The sequence below is a fragment of the Puntigrus tetrazona genome, chromosome 4, assembly GCF_018831695.1.
Source record: "Puntigrus tetrazona isolate hp1 chromosome 4, ASM1883169v1, whole genome shotgun sequence".
NCBI lineage: Eukaryota > Metazoa > Chordata > Actinopteri > Cypriniformes > Cyprinidae > Puntigrus > Puntigrus tetrazona.
The window spans coordinates 7,712,646-7,740,500 of record NC_056702.1 but is presented as its reverse complement, the minus strand read 5'-3'; the positions used below and the strand labels follow the sequence as shown (position 1 = coordinate 7,740,500).

Here is a 27,855-nt window from a genome sequence, read left to right as displayed (position 1 = left end):
AGCTTTTCAAAACAGCTCAGAATGCCCTCCGAGTATATCATTTCACTTTAAATGGCATTGATACATTTTTTTTCAAACTTCCAAAAGTACTAAGTACAACTTGGTAGCAAGTTAAATAGATAGCCTGAAGGTTTTTTTCTAAATGACGTCTGAGAATTAAGTGCTGACTACATTTGGAAGGACAGAAATTCTGATTACAGTCACCTGCTGCACAGTAGCGATCTGAACAGCCCACAACCCGTAGCAGCTCAAACAATGGCCTCTTTTTACTGCTAAAGACCATAGATCCCTGAGAAAGAAATGTCTCTATGTAACTCTATCAGCATCTGGTCTACCACAGCCTCAGTCTGCCAGACACTACAGACCAAGTGAAAGGGAATTATTGTTACAGGATAGCTTTGTTTGTCACTCTATCGTTTGGGTGCATTTCATATTGCATTTTGTGAGCTGTTGCTCATACAATTCATCTGTTACAGCAAAATGTTCTCGCACACAAACTGTTCAAAGATGTGGGGGGAAGGGTGCGATAAATTTATCAAAGGGGACTGTAAATATTTCAATAGTATTTTTAAATAAATGCTGTTTATGAAACTTTCTATTCATTATAAGCTTTATAACGATTCAATTCGGCATATTATAATAATTTCTGAAGGATCGTGTGGTGCTGAAATCTGGAGTAATTGCTGCTTAAAATTTAGCTTTGCCAGCAATTGTAATTATATTTCACAATGTTATTGATTTTACAGTGTAAACGCAGCCATGGTAAGCATAACAGACTTTTCAGAAATATGAGACTTTTTGAAGATCTTACTTTGACCAAACTCGTGGAAGTTAGTGCACACATTGTTTTGTTATTTGGTTTTTGGTCAGATCTACAGCTTTACTTCTTGAGGGATGATCTGCTCTTTCTCCTTTCCTCTCCCTGTTTTTCTCTCACTTCAAAGCTATCAAAATTCTCATCCACCATATGTCTCGCAGCCTGTTCCAAAAACTCGCACAGGTGCTCGAGCACACACCTTCCCCTCTTTTCCTCACACTTGCTTTCTGTTTTAATGTGCATCATCTTACAGGGCTCATCATTCATGCTGAATGTAGGTTATATATGGAACATAAAAACCATTTGCGTAACATAAACACTGTTAATGCCGGCTAATTCGCCATATGTAGCCAGTATCAGGCTCCATTCACACTGACAGAGATGGAGCGGATGTGTGCGGAGAGATTTCTAATAAATGATCTCACAGAGATAAGCTCTCTTCAGAAGTCATGTTGCATATCATTTGCATAACGTGTAACTTTTATCAACTTTGTTGAGTCAGTGGGTCGCCGTCAGTGTGAATGGCTTTGACCCTTACCACACATGGAGCCTAACGTCTTAAAGTGTGTGTTTTTGGCCACTGGGCATGTGTGTGAATAAGATAAAATAGGAAGAGTGCAAAATAATTGTTTTTATTTCCCAGCTGGAAAAATGGGGCTGATGGAAAATAGGTTTGTCTCCCTTCTGCAGGTATTTGTCTCAGATAAATTACCTCATTTGAAAATTCCAGCAACGCCCGCCTGTCCCTCCACCCTGCAGTGACTATAATGAGGAGCTGGAGCGAAAGAAAGAGCTGTATTAAATAATGAATGGCCTTATTGACGGCTGATACACAGTGAAAGTGATAACAGTGGAGAGTTTTTAAAGATGTATGTGGAATGAAAAACAGAAATTTCTGTGTCAGGGATTGCAAAGTTCTTAACCAAACAGATTTTAATTTTGCATTGTGACACATTCCCGATTGAAATAGGGAGCATAAATGTCAGGACAACGCTTGTAGTACGTTTCAGTCAGTGCAACATAAACAAAGCATTACTGAAGAAACAACGTGTGTTCTGTGTTTTTCTCTCTGATGGATGTGGAGGAGTCTGAGAGCATGTGCTGGTCAAGCATCAGCCCTGAGCCCTCACCGCTCATGACTGAAGAGCCACAGTGAGACGTCTGCCTCTCAAAATAAGGGTGAAGAGAAAAAAAGATCTAGTGCTACTCAGAGCAGCTACAGGCCATGAGGCCTCCTCTCAGACTGAATACACAGAGAATGAAGCCTCTCTGAAAAGAGAGAGAGAGTGAAACCGAAAGAGGGGTAGAGTAGAAAGTGGAGAAGAAACAGCACGTGGCCCAGAGGTCACATCTAACCTCAGATTAAACCAGGAACACCCAGTGGGAGATGAGAGAGATGACTATAGAGAGACAGACAGAGGAATACGGTGGAAATTTTAAAGGGGTTGGTGGGAATGAGCAAAGAGATGGCAAAATCATGCGTGACGTGGGCCAAGTGAGAAATGGAAATGCAATGGAGAGCTGAAGAAGATCGGGTTAGAGGAGGAAGCATGGGTGATAAAAGTAGAGAGGAAGAGGAGAAAGATAGACTGGTGAATAGGTTAGACTCTTAGACACCCTGGAGAGAGAGTCGGAGGGGTGTCCTGTCTGTCACAGAGGAGGAGAGATGGACCGCCCTACAGACACACGTCCCCGTTACTGCCACAACAAACACACTTCCAAAAAACCTTCCATCTGTAGGGATGTATTTGGGAGAATAAAATGAGAAATGGTCATTGACCCAGTTTCAAGCATATGAGTTTTAAGGCTTTAGATCAAGAACTTGGTTTACATGGTAAACAAATCAAAAAATTAAACGCTAATTTTGTCAAATTTCAAAACATTTGACCGTTGGTGTGTTTATGCAACATCAAAGATGATATCTCCAATTTTAGGCGTTCACTTCATGGCAATATCTCCTTTAGTATTGCTTTTAGAAAGACTGCAGAGAAGAGAGATTTGATGGACATGCTCACAACATTCCCTGACCAGACTCTCTTGGGTAATATCTCCCTCTCCCTCGGTGAGGGGTTTTTAACAGTTAGAGCAGTGTGATCCCAGCTCTCCTCTCTGCGGGACTGCAGGGTAAGAGAGGTGACAGAGAAACTTTCGGCCTGCTAATATCGCTTCCATCCTCCCTGCAGCCAGCGCAAGCCCTGCATATAAAACACACCTTCCTCGAGCAGAATGAGGACATTTTTACATTTTCAACTTTGCTAAAGGAGTACAAAATATGCCAAGATTTCCAAGTTCACGCAGACCGACTGAGAGTTCAACGCAATTACATAAAGGTTAACTACATTACGAGCAGGGAAACAATGACTTAAATTGTGTCCCTAAATTGCGTATTCATGTCCTACAGTGTGTTACGGAGCGTTAAATGAGAAAATGAATGTAAAAGTTTTTAAGCCAATTTAAGTTCAGACTATGTTGGTCTTGAGCTGGTGTATTTAAAAGCTTTAAGCTTATTTGGAGGCCTGTTGTTGAAGAGTAAAGTTAATTTGGCTGGCAATGACATTGCCGCAATCAGTGTGTCAGAGCAGGTTTGTGCCGCGCTGTTAGAGCCCTGGTAATTAAAATCCTGCCGCGGCACCGATCCTCTGATTGCGAAGAAGAAACCGGAGGGACGAACGGATCAGGAAATCTGATTAGGTCTCTCCTCCGCAGGGTTCTGCCTGTGAGCTCCCTGAGACACCGGGGCCTGGCTTTGTACACGCATGCACGCACACGTGTTTTGCGGATCAGAGCTTTTCAACAACCTCAATCTCATAACCCGGCAACCAAAACAAAGCCTTTCTCTCTTGTGAACATGGCGGCTTGCTGGGCTCGACGTGTGTAGAGCGGAACAGGTCCATGTCTCGTTGACTCGTTAGTGACAGAAATGCCATATTAGCGGGGCATGTTGCCTGGCTGCGGCGCTACCTGATTATGTAGCCGTCTGATGGTTTGGTTGGGTGTGCTTGTCTTGGCATTTATGCTTGCTTTAAAAGTGGCACTTCTGGTATCATTTGTACTCTCAATCTATGCTATTACTTCTGTAGTTAGTTTTGTTTGTGTGTGAAGACGCCACAGGTGTTTTTGTAGCGCGAGTCTGTTTTCGTAAGTGACACAAACTTCAGTTTTCCCAGAGAGTAGAGAGCAGTGAACACTGGGTAGGGACCACATCAGTTGGAACACAGTTGATTTATGGAGCTCTCTTCTAAAGAACTGTTGATTTGAATCAGGTGTGTTAAACGAGAGACGTGCAAAATATGAAGAGCGAGGGTCGCAAGGACAAGGAGTAAGAACCACTGCACTAAAATAATTATGCAAATTACGTAATAATGCAAATTATCAGGTGGCGCTGAAAAGCAAAACACTGACCATGAACTTTTTAGTAAGCTTTTGCACAACTGTTGAGAGAAAATTAAATATTGAGATAAATTTGCTAATATTAAGAACAAGCTGTCCTAGAATTGAATAAGGCCTATAAAAATATCCATTAACACGAAGCCTCCTGTAGTGTTTACTGTGAATTTTTATTTTTAAATATGAGGTTGTAAAAATCTGGTGACTCTTGTTAATGTGAATGAACATACTGTCACACAAGAGAAATTTCAGACTTCATCTGCCAGTAAAGTTTTATTTCATGCTCTTCAGAAGCAGCTAATCCAATTTGATTTAAATGATGCCAGTTCAGTGAATTCAACCTTGAGTTTGTTACTTGTAGTATAAAAAAAACACTGACCACCATAGCATTTTTATTCCCCACTGAAATCATCATATTTGTTTTTTTTATTGGCTAATACTTAATGCTCACCATGACGGCAGACAATGGCTTTCAGGACATGATCATCTTTAATTCTCCAGCTTAGCGTCAGCCCATTCAAGTTCCTTGACAAAACCAGTCGCCTTCAGCTAAGTATCGATGTTGCAAAATGGGAATTTGCCGTTTTCTTTCAGCATTGATTGACATTAAGAGACTTCCCAGTCCACCCACTCCGGCTGTTTACTACAGCACACTTCGGCTTAGCCAATGGAGGCGTCGAAAACAAAGCAAACCTTTCGTTCCACTTTCCTTGACTATAGCAGGCTGGAACACGTCAAGATGTCCCGGTGCGTTAAGAGTGCTGATGCACAGGTTCTATCTCAAACTCTCCCAGGGGATTTGGCTCAAAAAAAAACAGAAAACAATCGCTCAACGCCTTGACACAGAGTCACTCACGGTAGCGAGGCCGATCTGCTTACAGTTGTTGACACGTGCAGCTCTATTTTTGTTATAGTCGGGGTTTAAATGTCATAGATCAATATCTGTGCATCAGAGTAGCTCTTACTTCTAAAGGAAGTCTCGAGGGAGCGTCAGCACACTGCCTTAATCGTAGTGGCCTTCACCCAAACACTTTCCTAGTGTCTGGTGTCCCACGAGCTTTGAGACTGGAAGTGTTTGTACTGTCAGACGTGCACCTCTGCAGCCAATACTACTTCAAGAGCAGCTATTTGTAGTTTTCTTTTGTCACAAGTCTTCAGTGACTCAGTGCCTCTTCTCAGCTTTGTTCTATATCAGTGTCAGCTCGTTCTGAGCCATAATGTAACGGGCAACCAGAAGCATCCTGTGTGCAGGGGCGAACAGGCTTTTGCTCTGTGTGAACGGTATATTCGTGGCACCGCTGTTGCCCTCACAAACGGAGAGTGTGGGCTATCTCTCGCTCATTTTGAAGGTAACAGAAGGAACACCTCCCAAGTGACTGCAGCTTGTGGAAGAAAAGCCACTGAAAGATCACAGGACGGATTTTGCCAAGGTTAAATTTAGGGTTGGTAGAAAGTTCTGTCGCTCTTTCCTTTCGCAAAATGCTTTAGTTAACAGCAGGCTTTAGCAAGGGCTGCCTTGTGCCAAAAGTAAAGCGTTCTCTTGAGAAGAGTGCTTACGTGCTTATGCAGATTGTTTGAAGTCAGTGGAAATAGCTAGATAGAGCATAAAAAAATTAGTTTGAAAGGGCAGCCATCACTAGTTTATTGTTATTGAGTGGGCATTACAAAATGGCTGAATGTTTTCTTGAGTTGTTTGTACTTTGCTGTGAAGTGTACCACAACAGTATTTTCTTTTTGTCTGTTATGTGCTAAAAATCAATAAATAAAGGCACCTTTGTAGGCATATAGTCGTATAGATCTGAAAGAATAAACTAAATATGCATTCAGTTGAGAATTCCATCGATTTTGCAGGTTTTATTGTAATTCAACGAGAATTGTTCGTTTACCAAAACGTTTACTAAAAGAAAAAGCATGATTAACACTATTGAATGCTCATTAGATTATAATTTCACATACACAATGACTTGAGCTGAAAAAAGATTCTTCAGTGCCTGGATGTAGTTAGAGAATAAGATACAGGTTTGAGATATAGTTTTTCATCTGTTTAGTGAATTCATCCCACGGTTTTTGAGAAATTCTGTAGCATCAGTTTTAATCTATAGTCATACCACTGGCCTCATTGCAGGGCTTAAGATCAAGTTGTTTTGAGCCAGAGGAAATTGCAGTTTCCATGGATGCTGGGTAAAGTCCTGCCCACATTATGAAGCTGCAGAGCTCCTGTGGTTACGGCTGCTCTCATCACCTCTCCTTCTGTTTGCTCTTCGCTTAGCTGATCTTAACTAGATTTAGCCTGCTATTCTCTGCTATACTGCCCTTTGACAGTGTGATGCTTTAACCTGTGTTCTTTATAACAAGTGAGCAATGACAGTAACTTAATCATCCTTTCATTTTTATACTGAATTTGAAAAAATGCAGTAAAGTTAAAAACACTTTTATTATTCTTAATACACTGACCTTGCTGTAAATGATGACAAAGAACTGTTAAACATCGGGGTTGTTTGTAATTTACCCTTGGCCACATTTAATCTCTATTCATTTATTTTGTAACCTCACATAATGTGTCTCACATGACCGTCCACTGTTGCTACAGTCTATGACCACTAGGGGGGTGTTTTGAGACTTTTCACTGGCTGCACACCTGAGGTCTCACAGTGCACAATACACAGAGCAGAAATGAGCAGGCTCATTCCACTCCTTGAAACTGAAGCTCATCTATTCTAAGAATACACCGCCTGTAATCAGTGTAATGCCGAACAGAACTTCTTTTTTTTTTCAGTTAATGTTTCTTTTTAAACACAGAGAAAGTATGACATTAAATATGAGATAGCTGTTGAAATGGTGTCAGTTGTAGGTTTTAAATGGAATTAAATCCAAATGATTGTATTGATACACAGATTAGCAGGGTAATCCAATCAGGTTTTAAAGAATGTAATCCACTTTATTGATGCCGGAATGAAAGGGAGAAAATTATACTGTTTTGTTCAAGGCTTAGTAATTCACTGGTTTATAATTTAAAAAGGGGAAAAAAAAACTTATAACACCAATATTGTTCAGCCATTAACAAAACCTAATGTACTTTCATCTTGAGTTAAAAGTGGAACTTTTAGTCTTATCACCTGACAGTGTATTTTGTCATGTAAAGTATATTAGCATGTTGAATTTGCCATGTTTTTATTTTTCTTCTCTATCTGTGATCAGATACTCTCCTTTTCTTTCTCCCTCAACCCTATAGCATGACCATGCTAATGATAGTAGTCATCCCTTGTGGCTAATTTGTTTATCTACGTTTGTGATAATGCCCATTCGCTTCACCATTCGCTCCAGTGATCTGTCGGACCACTCTGTGTATGTCTCTCAGGGCTCGACCGAGGCTTCGCAAAACCCCCTGCAGTTCATTCTTCCCCTGTCCACGCGCTGCCATCCCAAACACTGCAGCTCTTCCTGGCCGAAACCCAATCCCAACCAAATTAACCAGCCCTCGATCGGGGAGATTAGATAACCCTCTTGCTGAATAAGGCTTTGGCTTGTGTGAAGGGTTTTTGCTTTCTTCCGCCCCTTTCCTTCTGTTCTCGTCTTTTGTTGGCCCTCTCTTTTTGGTTTTTGTTTGTGACCCTCAGCATACAAAGCAAAAAACCCCCAGAGAAAGTGAGAATGCAAAGCCAAAGGGAACACTTGAAACATCATAGAGACACAGAGGGACTTTTTGAAGTAGTGGCACAAAATTATTTTAGATGTCTCTTGTGGTAAGATGATCTTGGGTTGACAGGACTCGTGGTCTGATGGGACTCCAGGTCATAAAAGCAAAGATAAAGTGGTTGATTCCGATGGGAAAGGACTTGATACCTCCTAAACTGTTTAGTGTCAAAAAGGGAAAGGAAATTGCTGATTCATTCTGTCGTAATGGGTTATCAGGTGCATTGTAATGTTTAATGGCAGGTATAAAGACTTAAGTTCTCACAGGGCACTTTAGTGAGTGTTTGGTTGGAAGATGTAGTCTGGAGGGAGACTAGGGTTATATCAAGCCTGGAACAGAGTGTGAGTGTGCACTTTTGCGTCAGCAACAACAGATGTTCAAATATAGTCATGAGACCTCCATCACAGCGGCCCAACTGTGTGAAGATGTTACAGCTCTCTGCTGAACCTGCAATTTATGGCACGTAACGTCCCCTACAGCTGTCTAACAACTTAACAACTCTTTCCCCTTCCCCTCTGCTTTACTCTGTCTCTTTCACGCTTTAGTAGCCTATTAATGGTCGAGTAACACAGTTTATTCTCTCCTTTCAGATTCGAGTGGATGGTCCCACCTATGGTGCTTTACAATACGAAACCATACAAGTGGTCGACAACGGGCCGATCCTACGAGACATGGCCTTTTCTTCTGATCAGCACTTCTTGTATGTGATGTCAGAGTCCCAGGTGAGTCACTGCTACCATTTGCCCCGAAATGCATCACGATTTACGCAGCCGGGAAAGGAGGACAGATAAAATTATGCCAGAATTTAGGGGTTTCACTTACTATAATTACAGCCTGAGAGGTGCACTTGGACAGCCAAAGAGAGGGACATTTTACATTATAAAAAGTGACGTGTGATGGATTGGTGGATTGGACTCGTGTGTCTCCAAAATACACACACAATTTACACATCAGGATATGCCGGCTCAAAATGGCCCAATCTGTGTAATGGAGTAGATTTGGCTCTGTCCCGGATATCTTTAGCACTGCTGAAGCTTGTAAATCTCAGAATCAGAAAAATACTGCATGCACTTAGTGCTGTAAAAACACCCTTACTCAGATAACCTGTCATCAGGTTTGCAGCTCAGGCTTTTATTTCTTGCGACATAAATAATGCTTTTCATATTACCCAACACAGTGTTTTATGCCGCCTGTGTTGTGGAATACACTGTTTATCATTCTGTGAAAAGTTTTAAGTCTGCTGCATGAATCAAAATAGCACTTAAAAAGTTGTTTATGTGACTATTAGGTGTTTTAACCTTTGACCTTTGAGTTTTTTACCCACAAATACCTTTTACTTCAATATAAAGCTGCTGTAATGCCACACTCAGACCTGAAAGCAGACATTCAGCCAATGTCAAGATTTATAGCAATGGCTATAAATCTGAAATCTCAATCAGTAAAGTCAGTCAGTCACATTGGCTCAACACAACTCATAAATTGCAAAAATATGTTGTGTTTGGAGACACTGTCTGTAAAGAACAGTGTCTAACAGTGTCTAAATCTAGAAATTTCACGTGAGGACATAAGATTTCCCCAAACGCAGTTCGTAATAGATTCAAGTGTTGTCATCAACAAAGATTTTAAACTAGAATCTAAGTTCTTTAGGTCATTCTCACCAACTTTAGCAATGCTGTAAAGATATTTTAAGACCAATTGAAAGCATGGTTTAAAACTAGGCCATGATCATCGAATCGAGTCTTATGGGAAAGGAAAGATGTTTTCTTTGACGTGAATAAATACCAGAGCTGGACCTGTGGTGCTCTGCCAATGAATAATCTCACCCTGTTGCAATTAGCCTATTAGCCCAGTTAGAGAGTTGTCGTCTGGTTTCTGTTTAGTCCCAAACATCAGGGGATTACACCTACTGGGGATTCATGCATATATTTAGAAGCTATTTAGTGAACATGCATTCTCTCATCCTACCTGTAAATCTGCCTCCCCACAGCATACATGTGCACTTTGAAAGATTTATTCCAGTTTGCTTTAAAATTTAATTATCTGTGATGTAACACAGCACTCTTTGCATCACTAGCACCACTGCCAAATGTACAGCACCTCTGCAAACCAAATTGTATTTTACCTGAGTTGTGTCCTCATGCCTGGACATAAACACACGGTACGGCAAGTGTTTTTTTTTTATCACACAAAGATTCACAGGTTGAATGATTCTGATAAATCTTTCCTTGAATAAACTCAGTATCTGTGGCTCAGTGAATGGTTTTAATGATCTGCTAGTTTTAATATATTTGCACAAATTCAGATCTCACACAGACTTGGTTTTCATCTCTGTGTTTACACTTTTGTTTGTTTTGCTATGAATAACAGAGAGACATGCCATTTTTTTGGCTTGTTTCTTTCAGTCTCAGTCTCTCCCACTCTCACAGTTTGTCTCTAGCTCTGTGGTTGAGATGTCCGCATTAATATTTATGACTGATAACAAAATGCAGAAATTCTCATGACTGTTTTTGCGGTCGGGCCTGCTGCATCTGCTCAATGCGTGCGCGCACACACACAAAACCCGTACCACTTAAAACATTTACCACTTTCTCTTTCATGTACTTAAACTCCCTCTCACACTTATCTTTTTTTTTTGTTTGTGCCTCCTTTGTGAGATATTCCTGTGGTCTCTGTTATGATAAAGCTTGGAGGCTGCTTGAAAATTCAGCATGATGCACCTGTGGCTGAATTAAGTGTACACATAAGGAAAATTATAGGTTTGGTAAACTGGGACATGCAAACATTTTTAGATGAACCTGTAACATCCCAATTGTATGCTAGAACAGTCATAGACTCGTACTGTCATACAAATTCCCTGCGGGAGAGAAGAGCAGAAAAACAAGAACAGTAGGTCGATAATCTCCTGCTGGTCCAGCCTTAAAGGCAGAGAGAGAGAATGAGATGGAGGGAGGAATTGAGAGAGGTTTGGAATGATAGTGTTTGGGAGAAGAGGAGGTCTGGGTTATGTGTGTGATTATGAACGATTGGTTAAACGGAGCTCAGGTTGTGCTGGGGTTCGAGAGCCCATAGTCCCCCTCGTTGAGTCATTGCTGAGGTCAGCTGTAAATACAGCACTGATCACGCTTCCTTTAAAACCAGGCCTGTTGATACGAGTTGTCTGATACATGATGTTCTTTATAATGGGCTTATCCTTCTTTGTCATTTTTACTTAGCAAGTGTCACTTTAAACAACGTCTAAAATAGTCTGAAAATAAACACTTATACAGTAGGTGTAGCGTAGCGATTCAAGACGAGACAAAATGGTTTGGAAAATGGTTTCATAGTGTACTTGCTTCTATACCCCTGATTTAAAAATAATATTACTAATACTAATAATAGTAATTAATAAGGATGGATTTTTTTTGTGTGTATTTTTATATACAATATGTATATATACATTATTAATATACTGTGTGTGCTTTTTTTCAAAGAAATACACTGGGAAATTCTATTCTTTGAACTAAAGAGAGATTTTAGGTTTTTTTGTGCTAATTCATGTATTATAAATGTGCCACACCTAGACAGTTAATGCAATTTTTAATAATAATAATTGATCATTGAAATAGTTGGGGCATTTTTTACTTTGTATTATGAATTACAAGGTGGCTTAATTGACTTTAATTAGTTGTTTTTTCACTTTTAACTTTACTGATCACTTTTTTCTTCGAAGTCTCGGTTTCTTTCTCTCTCCCTCTCTTACTCTCTCTTTCTAATTAATCCCCTGATTATCCCTCTAATTAAATCTGGCTACTTTCCTGTATCATTTTAAACAGCAAGATAAATGCGTCTTTTTAAGGAAAGGGGCCAGACTGTCTGTTGAGAGTGATGCAGATTACAGTTATCAGAGCTCGCAGCTAATTATTGCGCTTGGCTTTTTGTCCACATTTGTCATCCTTTCTTCTAGGGCTAAGTGTTTTTATTGTAACTTTAGACAATGTCAGCGTCAGGCGCGTGTGTGTGGTCAGAGGGACAGCTGGGAGCGCTAATGACAGAGGCCTCAGCTATAGTTCCTCCTGCATTAAATGAATGACAGGGAGGTTCAGAGCTCAATGGAGTTACACAAATTGCCGGTCTTGGCACATTAAAGCCTTTTGTTCTGTCAGTACCATCCAAATGGAAGTTGTGTTCTTGTCTCCCGCAGTTTACTGTCATTTTACACCGGATTTTCGGATCAGTCTTTTGTGTGAAATGCACTGAGATGAGCGTGTATGCCTGGGCTTTGTCCTGCCCTAGAACGTTCTGTCCGCAATTTAAGACAAGTGCTGCTTCAATGGCTTCATTTGAATCTAAAGAATCAATGCTCGTTTTCCTTATTTTCAGGGAGATTAAATTGATTTTCTGTGTCTGTGTTTCTCATAACTGCTATGTCACAAAGCAGACTGGATACGGTGGCTTCGCTACACTCTCATGCTTGCAGCATATTCATAATTCATGTAGGGCAAGTTGAAACTGCAGGTAGTATAAGTGTTAATAATTTAAAGCGTGTCTCACACCAGCCAAACAGCTCAAAGTCAAACACTTTCGTTGCAGATCAGCTCTGGGCATTCATATGTGGTATAAGGCATCTGCCACCTCATCAGAACAGGTTTAATAAAGACGACCTTTAATTTCAATTACGGGCTGCCGTTTAACGTTTCGCCACCAATCCCCCAGTGTGACATCAGGATCTCCAGAACATTTCGTTGTGATATTGCGGTGGCCTACTTAGACCGCAGCCTATTGTGTTTGAGTGAATAGAAGTACTCAGGACCTCTGGAAGCGTTTGGCACGCTTTCGGGGGAATTTTAATCAATGAGAGCAATGGAAGTTCACCTGAAATGCTGGTTTTGATTCAAGGAGTTCTGAGTGAACACAAATATCACTTATGCACACACGATTGTGTTTATTATAAGGCAAAGTGTATAAAGTATTTGTGTTAAACATCTACAATGTTTTAAGTTCTCGAATGTCAGCTTACTGTGCAGAGACAAATGTAATGCTGTTTTTGCATCATATCCATAATAATTAGCATACTATATTTGCCATATATTGTAAATTATCATAGTAATGAGCTTTGTGCAGCTAGTCCCCTTTCAGTCAGAATTTTTAGAAACAAGTTAGAAACAACTTCATCTAACTTCATCAAAGCTCTGACTGTGATTATCACTAGGTGCAGTTCCATTACATATTTGCACTAAACTTTCTAAATGTCGAAGAAGTCTTACGACAAGTCATGGCGAAGAATGTTTCTAATGTAAATGTGTCTTCATTCAAAGGAGATGTATATGTTTTTCTTTAGCAAAGCAGTATGGAGAGGCACTTCTGAGATGCTTACGTGCAGTGGTCCAAGTATTGACTATAGTGGTTGTGTCTGAGCTGTAATGTGCTGCAGACGTGTGCAGTGTAAATAAGGGGTTATCCAACCAAGCATTAATGCCAAGGAAAAGCCCTTATACTTAAGAGCAGCCGTATATGAGGTGTTTCTTGACGGTTACAGTAATTAAGATTTGATTTTTACGTATACAAGCAAAAAAAATGCAGTTTTATGATATAGCCTATTCTTTTTTTGAATAGCCTGAAAAAAACAAGTGTAACAATTTTTTTTTGCGACGTATGAGTTTTTGCAAAATGTATGTTTCCATTAGGCATAATTTTTTTCCGTTGCAAGTTGCACAATTTGAAGGGTAATGGAAATGCAGCTACTGAAAAGTTGTAACATTTTGTAAAAAAGATTTTACTGTAAATATAGTAGGTCTAAAAGGTAAGCTAAAGAGTAGTTTAACGCTGCACATTTAATATACTGCTTTATTAACTGATGCTACTTGTCATGTTTTTTCATTGTTAAAAAGTTTAGGAGCGCATATAGGAGTGCTAATGTAACTGAACTGTTTTGCGGCCGTGATAAGAAAAGCTGCATGCGGACCCATTATTAGAGTTACCATAGAAACTAAACACAATGTCTTGAATGGCTCCAAATAGAATGTCTAAGTTACTATGTCGTAATTACAGTAATTCCGACACACACAGTAGTAGTAAGACTTTTGCTAGGTTGATTCCTCAAAGCATGTAAACAAAGCTGTGTTGTTCTCATGAGTGGTCTGACACAGCAACATTGGTTCAACCAGTGATGTGAGTTTGTCCAACCAATGAAAGACAAGGACTGTAAGAAAATGTTAGCAAGTCTATCTGTGCCACTAGCACAAAAATCATCCACTTCCATTCTTATCCTCAATTAAAAACAATATAAGCCTAAAATATGTCTCTGTATAGAGGAGAGTCATAAAAGGTTAGAGGCAGAGTGTTGTTAGTTCAACATGTGTGTGTGTGTGTGTGGCTTCCCAGGCCTGTTTTCTATAGTGTGTTAAGTGATGTGGTTCCTGGGTTTGGTGCCTGTAGGCCTAATGATGTCGTCTGGATAGAATCAGCTCTGATATGTTTGTGACGGCCGGGAGTGGAGTATCAAGGCCTGAATGTAAATCCAGTTAGCACACAGAGTGGCTGGGTTCACAGCACACATAATTGCATTTTCCGTCTGTGAAGCCCCCAGGGCCTCACAGGGCACAGCCTGTTTAACCATGACTATGACCAGCTCCCAGACCTGAGCACCCGCTGCGGTTTTAGGGAAAGATGTGTGTCAGATTTTGACCAAATCACTCCAAAAAGATGCTATGCGGGATTGTAGGCATACAGTTATTCTAGCTTAATCCAAAAAAATCTTTCCAATTTACTTTCAGTTCTATATAAAGCCATAAATGCAAGTCAGTCTTAATATTTAAAAAGTATAAACACAAACAACCCATCCGCTGAATGGCTTTCAGTAGGTGGTTCGCACAGTGGTATATGCAAAAAATTGTGCAAATGTATGTAAACTGTAGATGCTTTAATGAGGGGTGTTTTTTTTCTCCCAAATTTGTGTATAAATGTATTGCATGTTATGTGTGTTAATGAGACGTTGTTAGGGTTGCAACATCTCTGTGCTGCTGTGTTTGTTACCATGAGAGACAAGAAAATCACAGCTCATATTACCAGCTTTCATCTTCCATTGACACGCTCCCCATACACACATAAATGCACTTTTCATGACCTCCTCTGATACCCAAATGACAGTGATATTTCTCGTCAGCCGGGCTCTGTGTGTGTGTGTGTGCGTTAGCAGTGAGATTCATTTAAGATGGACATTGATGGATTCATTTCATAAATCAGTTATGATGGGATGTTGTCATCTGTCTTCTGCTTCACTGGTGGTTAAACATCCAAAATTGGGAAATACAGAAAGGGAGGGTTAATATGTGTGTGTGTGTGTGTGTGTGTGTGTGTGTCTTCAAGGGAAGATTTAATTTTTTTGTTTTTGTTCTTTATTTTATGTTTTTTAATTATTCAATAATTTTTCAATTGTTTGTTTTATTTATTATTTATTTATTTATTTATTTATTGTGCTGTCTTATTCCTAGCAATAATAGAGCTTGTCTGTGATTGGCTAAAGCTCAGCTTTTTTTTTTGCAGATGACTGGCAAGGTCGAAATTATTGTCTTATACGGCAGATATTGTTCTGTCACTAGACAACAATGTCGCTTCTTCCCTGAAGCCTGTTTATTCTGTGATTCATCGTAAAACCTGGTAGAGACTTCTATTGTTTTTATACTGAGATAATATATATTTATCCCCTACCTGTAAACCTAATGTTTGCAGAAACCTTTTAAGAAAATTTTACCTTTTACATTAATAAAACCTAACCCAGTCACATAGTCTTGTACATAGGATTCTCAAGTCTGAGCATCCAACTTAGCCAGTTGAGTTTAAATTCATATGGTTTTTAAGCGCAGTCATATATTGTCACCTTTCGTGCAAGTTCAGCATCAGTATTTCTTGAACTTTCATAAATGTACAAAAGAGCTGAGAAATGGCTCTCAGTGAGTCAGAGGAAGTTTGTTAATGCCAGCAGAGGAGTGTTGAGCTACAGATGAGCCCAGTGGATTAGACTCCATAATAAACCACAGCTCAGCTCCGAGACGACTGGGAAACTCAGCCAGTCAGTCAGGTCTGTGGGATTTACTGACGGATTTCATGAGGAGAGAGAAATGGAAGAGGACTTTATGTTTGATTAGGTTAGTAAGGTGATTAAAGTGGACTTTAATGACCAGGTATTACAAAGCAGGTGAAGAGAAGCCCACTTTTAATTTGACACGCAGTGTGTCATCCTATGGATATTATTATGGTAGCTCTTATATACTTTTATTAACATGCACAATCACAGTCATGAGCTCTGCTCCACAATGTTTCTACCATCAAGAATGAGCCTGTGATGCCTTAAAATGCTGTCTTCGTAGGCAGCTAGTTTTTTTGAAAGCGAGCGAGAGATGCCCCTCTCTGAGTTAACGGCTGCATTAATCTGTTGGGCAGTGTCATTTGTCAGTTTGCCTCATTATCTGCTGGTCTCAATCCTCTTACAGAGTTCTCAGACAAATGACTAATAATCTAACAGATTTACGACATAATGAGATTCCTGAGTTGGTGCTGCTCCTTTTCCTGCTCGGCAGGGCAGCGGGAAGTCCTCTTTCTGGACACATTTGTCTTCTTCCTTCTCCTGTTGTCTCCGTCTCTCTCTATCGCCGCAGGGAGTGTGTTAAAGCACGCTCTGTTCTGGGCCGCTGAGACACATTGCAGAATTCACAGTCATGTGTTAGCCACGGCGGAGAACGCACATCCTCTCTATACCAGAGGGGTGCGCTATGCGTAGACTCGCTCGCTGCGTCTAACAGGAAGTGCGTGAAATATATTCTGCCTAAGATGATGATGCAATTCCTGATTTAATACGGAAGGTTTTTTTGTTTTTTTTTTATCTGATTTGATTTTTGATTCAATTTTGATTCAAGTTGATTCATTTAGATATGTCTCTTATAGTTATATTGTCTATTCTGGTTAAAATCTAGGCTGATAAATTATACAGAACCTTCTACTTTTACAAAAAATGACAACGTTTTGTAAGTTTGCAAGTTACTTTCTATTCAAACGGTCATTATTTTTGCCTTTGTGTTTGGTGAATCTATTGGCACAGAAATGACATGTTTGACCTTTAAAGTTAATTATTTAAACACAATCTAAAGATATGAATAGCATTTTTGACTTTTAGGGTCAAACCTCGATTTGGTCCAAAAACGATCCAAAATAAACTACCAACACACAACGCCTTAGCAACCGCTAACATTATAGCAGTGGGTTTTGCATGGGCAGGCACCGCTCTCATATTCTCCAGAAAATGTGAAAATCTTGTATTATCAGTATTATTATTAAAAGAGAGGTGTGCAGACAGATGGCTCTGCTTCTGCCCTAAAAATAGGCTGCTTTTCACATCATGTGATGATAGGGTTTATGTCTAGCTGAATGGAGAAAGTATGAACACGCACACACATCCGTACTCGCACATGAGATTATATATTTCATCTGTCGGTTGGTCTTATTAATTTCAGATATTTTTTTTATCAGTCATGTGTGCCTGTTGCATACAGATCTGATGCTTTGTGAAAGCTCTTGCCTTCGCAGTCTGTGATTTCCCACTCACTCACTCACACACACACACACACACACACATACAGAACGACACACAGACCTTTCCACAAGCGCAACAAGCTCTTTCATAAATAGGAAGAAAACCTGTCGTATCAGAGGGGAGAATTTCACGGGCGGCTCCTAAACCCTTATCATTTTCTAAAGGTAATGAGAGTCAATCTCCCTCTCTGCTCACCAAGGCCTAACCTGCAGTCTCTCAGGCCCCCTATGCTAAGGCAGGCGCTCTATCACAATGCCTGATAATTTACCTCTTCATAGCTGTGAAATGGAGGAAGTGAATTCAGGTGTGCAGCTGGGGAGAAACGGGGGGCTTTGTGGATGCACCAAGACCAGCTGACAGGCATCATGTGTGCGTGACAAGAGAGAAATTACTTTTTTTTTGGATTTAGAACCTCAGACTCACACAAGGCAGTGAGATCGTGCCATCTGGAGCACTCTTCCAAAGGATGCCCTCTTTCAGTCGCAACCTCCGTGGTCTCTCTTTTTCACCTATTGCTTTCTCTTTATCTTTTTTAATAGCTGTAAATGTAGCTATCCCTTTAAAGCTATTCAGAAGGCCTTTTTTTCGTTCTTTCTCACATTTTCTTAGAAAAGATATTTTCTGTAAATCTGGGGTCAAAATGTTTCTGCAAGAGCCTTAGGATGAAGAAACCAGAGGGCGATATTAGATACGGTTTAAATGGATGTGCTTTTAGACTGTGGAGCCTAGTGAAAGATATTTTTTGCTTTGTCTTTCTCAAAATGTGTCAAAAGGCCAGTTTAAGACTTTATTTGCAAAGCTATGATGAGTAATTTAAATCTTAATGCATTCAATCTCTTATTGTAACACAACTGAAAGTTTCTCTGATTGTAAACATTTACATTCAACTTAATTTTTTTCCTTTAGTTAATACTGTTGCCCCAAAGTTTGCCCTGTACTTGCACAATAATATGAGACCGTAGGATTTTTATTTCTCTTCTTTCTATTTTATTACAGGCTCAATTTCTTTTGGGTAGAAAATAGAAAATAAAATGATTCCACAAATGCTGAAATGACCTCACATCCCCTCGTAAAAAGTTTACCACCTGAATGAGCGTCATGACATTCTTTATTTAGTTTTTCTGCATTGTTTTGAACTCTTTATCGCTTGTGTCATGTGTCCAAATTATTTCACATAAATGTCGCAGAGATATCTGTAAGAATGTTCCAGAAAGAGAAAGAGTTTGACAGAACTTCAAAACACAGCAAGCAGTAAACACACTGATGGATGAGCACTGACAACAGAACAAGAGCGAAGTGCTTAAATATGAGCCGTGATTCACTGCGACCGGTCACTCTGCTCTTATATAAATGTTATAGTCAAATCTTCTCAATCTTGAAACACCGTCTCACTCTAGCGTCTGACTGAAATGGAAAAAAAAGACCCATTTCTTTCTTTAAAAAATAAAAACGCCACTGTGGTGAGGCCAGTAATGATGTCGTCTGTCATTCGTCCTGTCTGACCGCTCTGGACCTATCGGCTGTCATCTAAGCTGTGATTGACAGTAGTCATCCACCAGTGACAAGTCATCAATCAAAGCAAAAGAAAACTGAGGACTCTGGGCCGTATCCATGGAGACAGGGTCCTCTAACATCTTTGGTTTGGCTCTGTTCGGTTTGTTTCCCATCAGCTCCACAGCGCCTCTTCTTCTCTCAAGTGTTAATTGGCTGTAAACGCTAGGATGCGGTAGCTGGAATAGACGTCCCAGGATGAGCTCTCTCGCAAGATCTTTATCCTGCTGTGTGTGACGAAATGCCACATTTAGCAGATGTGTACATGTGTGTTCTCGTGAACCTCTCTGCAAGTCTCTCTGCTTTCTTTTTTCGAGTTAATGTACAAACTATTACCAGTGTAAAGAGTAAAAAATAGATCACAACACGTTTATTTTTTTTTTCATGAATTAAATAGAGGAAAGCCATTATATTCAAACATCTCATTGAACACCTGGAAAGTGTTAATTAGGGCCCTATAGCCATTGTTTAATTGCAAAGAGTTTTCGTTAAAGGGTGTGCCCGTGGTGGCATGACAAATATAGATGCTTCACCATGGGAGTAGGAGTTGTTGTAACTCAGCCATTAAAATGTCCAATCAGCCCTACATGTTTGGTAAGAATTCTGGCCTGAACGCATCAAAAAGCCAATGTTACTGTTTTAATCATAGCACCACATGCTGGCAACAGGAAATGACTTGTTTTACACTAACTTGACAGTGTAAACCAAGTCAGTGGTAGTAAGGCCAGGTACATGGGCCCTTTCAGTGCTGCTTGCAGCTTAATTTTCAGTTCGTTTTGACAGTAGGAACCTTGGCGATGAGGCACAGTCTCGAATGTCTTAGTCAGTATGAACACATCTTAAGAGGGATATAAATGAATCAAAGTCTCATGCCACACATAGTCTAACTTCTCTGTTTCTCTGTTTGCAGCTGACCCGTGTCCCTGTGGAGGCCTGTGAGCAGTACTCATCCTGTAAAGAGTGTCTGGGATCTGGAGATCCTCACTGTGGTTGGTGTGTGCTTCATAGCATGTGAGTACCACCCTCCTGCACTGTCCTGTATGTTAAGGTAGACAATCACCCTGAGGATCAATTTCTGCAGATGAAAAAATTTTACAGTATATGGATATGGAATCACACAATTTTCATTTTGGCTTGGATTGTCCATTTAAGAGGCATGTGGGGTTATATGTCTTCATTTAGAGTAATTCCAGTAAGTCACATTTAAGTAAGTGTGTGGCCTTAGAGTTGAGGAACAGCTCTCTTCACCACCTCACATTTTTCCCGCTAATGGATCTCAGACACGTGCACACACATGGAAACACGTAAACACAAATACTCATACACGGCCACCTTTCCACCCACTGTGTTGAAAGCGAGGGTGATGGATGCTTCAGGCCCTCAAGGGATGACCACATTTCCCACTCCACTGTAAATTGAAAATTGGATTCTTGTCCTCTTTTGAGGACCCCAGAGGAGTGTGTGTGTGTGTGCGGCATGGTGAGCTCAAGCTTTCTCACATCTCAGCAGCTCCATATTCATTGACGTCTAGGTCTTAAAACACTCTACACACATGCACACATCACCTGTGCCGCTTAGGAGCGACAGGGCAAGAAAGGGTCTAGCAGACATTGGCGGTATTTCAGACCAAAAGCAACACTACACTCTTAAGTGCAGGAGAAAGAGGGAGAGAGAGGAAAGTAAAGAGATGTGTAGAGATTTAGGGCCTATCTCTCTCTGTTTCTCTCAGGGCTTTTGAGTGCTCTAGACGCGACAGGGGCCATGGGCATGGCGTTTGCCACATGGCTGCCCAAGGTCAGGCATGCTTAAAATCTCACACTCATCTGTCTCTCACCCTCCCACTCTCTCTTGCTTTTGTAAAAGTGAGAGCTGCATTAGTGCTGGACAGTGAGACAGGTCCTCAAATGGCCTGTGCTTGTATTATTTCCTCCTGAGGTGTTTGATATTTTCGGTTATAAGCTTTATTGCTTAACGGAAGGACAAGTATAGATGAATTGAGCCACTTTGTACTTCTTGTAGTAAACATTAGCATACTCAGTTATTTAGCTATTTAGCAGTTTTCATTATTTTGCTCTTTTTTGCCTTGATATATTTAAATTACATTGTAAAATATATTTGTCATAGTCATTTTAACCATTTAATTACCTTTTAAGTTATTTAATACATGCTATTTATTTAGCTAATTAACATTTTAATTATTAGTTTAGTAATTTGTTATATTTGTCACATAATTAGCATTTTTATTCATGATTTCATTATTAGCTCTTTACCAATTTTAGCTATTTAGTAGTTTTTTTATCATATTTAAGTCACATAATTTGTAGTTTTATGTATTATTTATTAGTCAATTAAATATTGACTATTTAGCTATTTGTTAATGTAGACACTTCACCTTCATTTATTTAAATCATAAATTTACGTTTTAATTGCCCCACAAAATTATTGTTAAATATTAAGTTGAAGAACATTGTTTTTATACAATTTAAATTTTGTCCTGTTTTATATATTTTGCCACTGAGAGTGATGTTATTAGTTTTGTACCAAGTTCTGTATTCACACCGTAAGATGCAGAAGAAGACCGATCAACTTGCATGACTGTCCATGAAGGAAGGAGGTCATTTGTGACTCAAAACTGTGCAGCTAGAGAGAGAGCTGCCTCTTTCTCTCCTTCACTCTGTCATTTCTCTCTAGTCCTCTGGCAGCAGAAACAGTGTCAAGCGTACACGGGACACAATGCTAATAAAAACAGCAGCAGTTTGTTGTTTAGCCTCAGGTGGTTGAAGGGCCAGCACTCGTAGGAGGTCTTTATGTTGGTTGGCAACACCACCAGTATGGCTGCATCTGCAGAGGCCAGTCCTCGCTTCCATTCAGGCCCTGTGTCGCTTCTTATTTTGGATTCTTTTGTCTCTGCATTTTTCATATCCCCATTCTATTTGTCCCTTCTGTGTTTTTCATTACTTTCTCATAGCACTCTCTCATTTTCTCTCCCCTCTCCCATGGCCTCATGCCCAGAGAAAGTGAACAGCACCACTCTCTGATGGAGTCAGGCAATCCGACCTGGCCTCCCTGGGTCCCCGGCTGATTGATTGCCCTGGAGTTTACCTTTCCCATCCTCTCCTCCCCTGCATACTTAACCAGGGTCCCTGTAACTCGAGTCCTGTCCAGAGAGGGCTCTCTCATGCCAGGCATGACTCCTGCCAGTGCTCCTCTCATTTGTCTGCTGTAATCTACCTGTTTTTCATAGGTAATGATGCTTAAAGCAGCATATCTTTACACTGATATGCCACAAAGAGATTCTCTGTCATACAGCAACTGTCTTTTAATGAGGGCTGAAAGACACCGTAAACAGATCAATGAGAAGTGCAGAGATCAGATGGACTACACTTCTCACCCTGATCATTTTAGAGAGTTTGAGAGATCTGTCTGAGAGCTATTGGTCTAGGGTTCATCATTCTGAGCTTTCTGGCTGTGATTTATATCTATCATTAAGTGAACAGAAATAAGTGTTACAACTAATAAAATAAATATATTTTATATATATATATATATATATATATATATATATATAAGCACATGCAAACTAAATAATTTGCAATAAAAATTACAAAAAAAACATTCAATACTATCAGTATATAAAATACTAAAATAGCATTTTTATTAGCTTTTTGATGCTTAAATGTAATGCAAGAAACTGGATTCAATTAAGTGGGGAAAAAAAGGAAAACCCTCTAATTTGCATTTGTTTTGTCAGAAACCACACCACAGAGGTGCACTTGTCACTTATTTCTTGCTGCTCTGATATTTTAATATACTTTTTAGGTGTAACTCAAACTACAAAGCATATCAGGGCAGGCAGAGTAACTAATGATAAATTAACTAAGTAAAAGCTAAAAATAATTCATTTAAAAATGTTTTAACGAGAACTGGAATTAATAATAATTGCCTAATTTTGCTCATCTTACTCGACCGTAACACTGCCTCTGCTAACTCATACAATTACTCTTCCTCTGCGGAGAAAATCCCAGTTACCATAGTTACCCACGGATTTCTATAGAGGAACATGAAGAGGAATATCTAGCTATTTATAGAAAGAAATGCAATTTTTGGGAAAGAAAAAAAAAAGCGTTCAGTACCACATTCAAGTATGTTGGCTTAGAAACAGAAAATTTTAGGTATCATTCATGTCTCTAACACAAGCACTGAGGCACCAGTTTAACACCAGGGTTAGAGGTTTGTTCGGATCACTCAAGGAAGTCGTTAGCTCTTTTTCCTGTCTCTGTCTCTCTCACGACTCTGCCGACACATCAAATAGCATGAAACACTCTAATGGCACAAAGCAACAGACTTTGAGGGCTGTTTTTTGTTAAGTGAGGTCAATATGTTGGCCAGCCGAGCATAAATATAGTAATCTTGACTGCTGGAGTACAGGACTCTGTGATGAGACAGATCACTCCAGTCCTCAAGAGGGATGCAAAAGTCAACAGAGTTCCACACAATCACTAGAGAGAGAAGGAAAACAACACGCAGAAGGGATGGATGGATGGATGGCTGGGCTTATTTGCTCAACTCGCACTACTATTGATCATGGAGAAAATGGAGCAGAGGTTAAGGGTCAGAAGGTCCATTTGACTGTGTGTGTCTGTGTGTGTGTGCTTATAATCCACTTGGGAAGATTGTGTGTCACTAAATTAACAATGCATTAAGTCGGTCTCAGGATGCTTGGCTCTGACCTTCAGTTTGTGGACTGGATCACTACACAAACCCCCAGACCCTCATTTTTTTTCTCTTTTACCCCTGGTGAACAGTGTAAGCTAATCCTAAATCTCAATTCCATGAAAGTTTAAATGCAATTGGCAACAAATTGACTTACTAGGCTGAATTCAGCTGTGCTAAAATGTGCTCAGCTGTGCTTGAATACAAAACGGCCAGGGCCAAAACGGCCTCCCTGCATCTTTCATCTAAATGTGAGTTATAAGACAACAACAATACCTTTAAAATATATTTTATAGCTATGAGGCTGTCTGATTGGATAGCAAAGGGAAAAAGACAAATATCTTAGAGTTGCTTAGTTTAAGAGCCTCTCTGTTAGTTTGTTGTTCCCAATCAACCTTCAGATAACCTTCCTTCTTGCTGTCAACACAGGAGCAAAGCCGCCTGCTCCAGACTTCTGTTTACCCAGAAGATCTCCAGAAGAGTCTGTTAGTCTTGGAAAACAGGACCAGAGAAGCAAAAATCAATAACTCGAGGAGAGGGGGAGGGCTCTGCTCAAGTTTAAATGTTCAGATGTGTAATTTATGAAGCGGTTTGTTTACTTGTTAAGGCTTTCATTTTTTTCCCATCTGAACCCTCTCTGCCCCTTTGACTCTGAGAGGATCATTTGTTCGTGTTTATTAGAGAAGAGGGATTTTTTTTTTCTTATGTGAAAAATGATCATTAGTATTGTTGTATAGTCTAGATCCAAATAAATGAATACATTTTTCTACTCATTTGTAAAAATTTAATTAGGGAAAAAGTAAATGAATGAATGAGTGAGAAAGTGCGGTAAGCATAGTATTTTGTGAACGAAGGATGTTTGCATTCTGTCAATCTGCGGAGTCTATAGTATTCATTTAATTTTATAATCCCAGATTGAGTGGAAAACGTATTCACCACAGTTTAACAACATTACATCCATCCTTGACGATCGCACTAGTTCCCGAGGGCTGCAATGAATAACTCCCCTGACTGCTGTACAAATGTCTTGGAAACATTGCCAGAATGTTTTGCAGGCAGTCATTTTGCATAGGGTGTAAATGAGCAGCGATTGTGATGCTTTGGAATGGCGTGGAGACGGATAGGCTGTAAATCATAATTAAGACAGGGAAAATAAGGCTGTCAGATTTCCGTCTCTCTTTTCGAAGAGGGCTGACAGGCTGAAACTGGAGCAGATTGACAGAGATGCAAATTCACACTCCATTATAATATCTTTATGTATCTTTATTAGGATGGATATGAGATGGATATTATTTTGGGGCATATCAAGAATATCAATATGTCTCTATCCATCAGTATCTTTGACAGCTTGTTACTGAGGCTTTATGAGAGATGAGATCATTATTTAAAACTATAATAGCCACGTGTCCTTCAGGAACAAACTTTACAGATTGCATCCACGAGTGTCTAGGGTTTTTATTTTTTTTATTTTTGTGTGTGATATTACATTTATTTGTTTGTTCAAATTCTATATTTTTTGTTTTTGAAATCAGGTAAAAACACGTCTGACCTGCGAACGGTCAGTTGACATTTCAAGTCAGAACTGTGATTAAAAAGTAAAAAAAAAATTTTTTAAAAACGCATAAAAACTACCACATGTACATTTATCCATTCTGGACATATTTCACATTGAATATGCCACACATGACAATTTCACATTTTCACAAAGTTCCCACAGGTACATTTTCGTTATGAACTGTAGAGTTTTTCTCAATATTAAATTTTCAAATTAAATTTTTAACAGTAGAGCATGGCATTAGCAATTTCAGGATTATTGATTTGATTCCTGCAAAAATTAACTTTTAAAAATGGGGGGTATTATTAATATTATTGGAATATTAGCCATTTTTTAGTAGTAATTATGCAGATATTAATGCCTTATTCTGCATCCCTAATCCTACACAAGAAAAGGGTAGGAAAGCAGTAAATTAGGAATTTATTGAGGGAGAAGTCGCTAATAGTGAATGTGTTACCAAAATTTCACAAGAATATAAGACATTTTGGCATTGCTGGGCTAATTTTTTTTCATGACATGCTAAGTAGTTATGGCACTTTTGCAAGTGACTTTTCTAAAACGATGTAGAATGCACATGCAAATAAACGGTACTATCAGCAGGCGCAATTTATTCTCGGTGCATTCCACCTGGGCCTGTCAAGTCAGTCCTGAGTTGTTTTAGACCCAAAACACGCACGGCACCCTCTGTGCCCAGCAGAGAGTGGCGTCTCCCTGGGGGAGCAGGACCGGCTCTGTCGCAGAACTCCTAAAGAGCCGGGAGGAGGAGTTTGAGGCGCGCTGAGAGAAAGGAACATGCTCCAAAAGTGACGGAAGCATCAGGACAGAACTACAGCCACACTCACGACTGTCAGCAAGATCTCTGAAAGCAGGCAGTCCTACACGACTCAACCTATCCCTCACTGTCACCATGCTGTCACCGGAGAAAGAGCAGGAGACACAGAGAGAGAGAGAAGGCAAAGGGGAGAGGGGGTAGAAGACAGCAAGCGGGGTGGCCTGTCCTGGTGTGACAGAGCGTGAACTAGACATGGAGACAGACACACCTGAGAGAGAAAGAGAACGCGTGCAGGCATTGATTGAAAAGACGGTAAATAGATGTGGAGGAAGTTAAAGGAATAGTTGAAGCAAAAATGAAAATTCTGTCATTATGTATTCATCGACGTGTCGTTTCAAACCACATTACTGTCTGCTTTCCAGAAACAAAAAAGAACAAAGCCAGTCATACATTTTGGAGTGACACCAGCATTAGAATAACCATTTTAATTAATTTTATTAATTAACTTTTTATTATATTATATATACATAATTGTATTCTATATATTCACTTAAATATATAATTACACTAACAAGGACACCTTAAAATTAAGTACTGAGTAATATTAATTAACTACAAGTACTTTATGGTTAGGATTAGGTTTGGCTTAAGGTTACTTGCATGTAATTATGAATCATTTCTTGTTATTATAATAGCAAGTGCATATAATGTGTGTAATAAGAAAATAGTTTTACCAAAATATATTTATATATGTGCCATTAATATTAAATAATGCTTTAACTAGCATTACCAAAAAGTATCTATAAATGTTTATAATATATAATATAATAAATATATTGATTTAAATGAATAATTCCAACCAAATCACTGAAGTATTCAAACTTCTCGGCACAAGTTTTATGCTACTAAAATTATATTTGAGGGTTACAATAACCTTTCTGAGTTCCTTTAACAATAGAAACATCTTGTCACAGTGTGATATAGCAACTAAAGAAGTGCTGTTAGAATGTGCTTCTAAATTTACCTCGTGAAAAATTTCCTTTTCATGATTTTCCAAGTCTTTGAATGGTCTATAAAGCTGTGGGAATAAACACCGCTGTGAATTATGGGAAGAACATTGCGTTCATCACAGCAGGTGTACGATTTTGAAACGGCGCGGGTAGGATACGGAATAAGACACAGTCTGGTGTTCATCGTAGCCTAATTTTACACAGGTGTCAAATGTCATGCGTGTTTCTCTTTTCCAAACAGCTCCAGAAAGGCGATATGCCATTTTCGCGAACTCTTTGTAATTGCCATTCACCTTGCATCGGCACAGAAGCAAAATGTTTTCATAAATGTTCGACCAGATCAGATTGTTCTCTCTAATTTGAGAGGCACATTGATTTTTCCTCTGGCCATGCGGGACCTGTTGGATTATTCTCTCAAGTGGCTGAAGACCCGCTTGTTTGCCCTTTGTGATGGAGGACAGATGCTCTATCTATAGCACACACACTCTCAAGTTACTCTCCTTTCTTAGGTGGAGTCTTATTGAGTGTGACCTCTTTAAAATGCTTTGTATAACTTTGAAGACAAAGAGTCTAAATGTCTTCACATTCACTCTGCCTTTGTTTTTTGTTTTTCCGGTCATCCTTAGAGGTCTTCTGTGTTCTGTATTTCTTCCTGCTAAAAAAAAAAATCAGGCGACCCCTGTAGCTGAAAGGAAAAAGATCTGTCTGCTCGATCTAAACAGCAGGAGATAAAAAAAAAAGAGTTGTAAACATTCCTCTGAGCTGGATCCTGACAGCCGGAAGGCAGGCAC

At 39.5% G+C, this 27,855-nt stretch overlaps 1 protein-coding gene across 6 annotated transcripts in view; it reads left to right on the top strand.

Annotated features, from left to right (window-relative positions):
* The window catches only part of plxna4 (plexin A4), a 190,967-nt gene that overhangs the window by 101,549 nt on the left and 61,563 nt on the right, over window positions 1–27,855 (top strand). For 5 of the 6 annotated variants that reach the window (XM_043237068.1, XM_043237066.1, XM_043237070.1 and 2 more), the window contains 2 exons: window positions 8,489–8,620; window positions 19,925–20,025. In XM_043237068.1, coding sequence (XP_043093003.1) covers window positions 8,489–8,620; window positions 19,925–20,025 — 233 coding nt within the window. Of the gene's footprint in view, window positions 1–8,488; window positions 8,621–19,924; window positions 20,026–24,156; window positions 26,641–27,855 lie in introns of those variants that run through there. The other variant, XM_043237072.1, reaches the window with a different exon arrangement.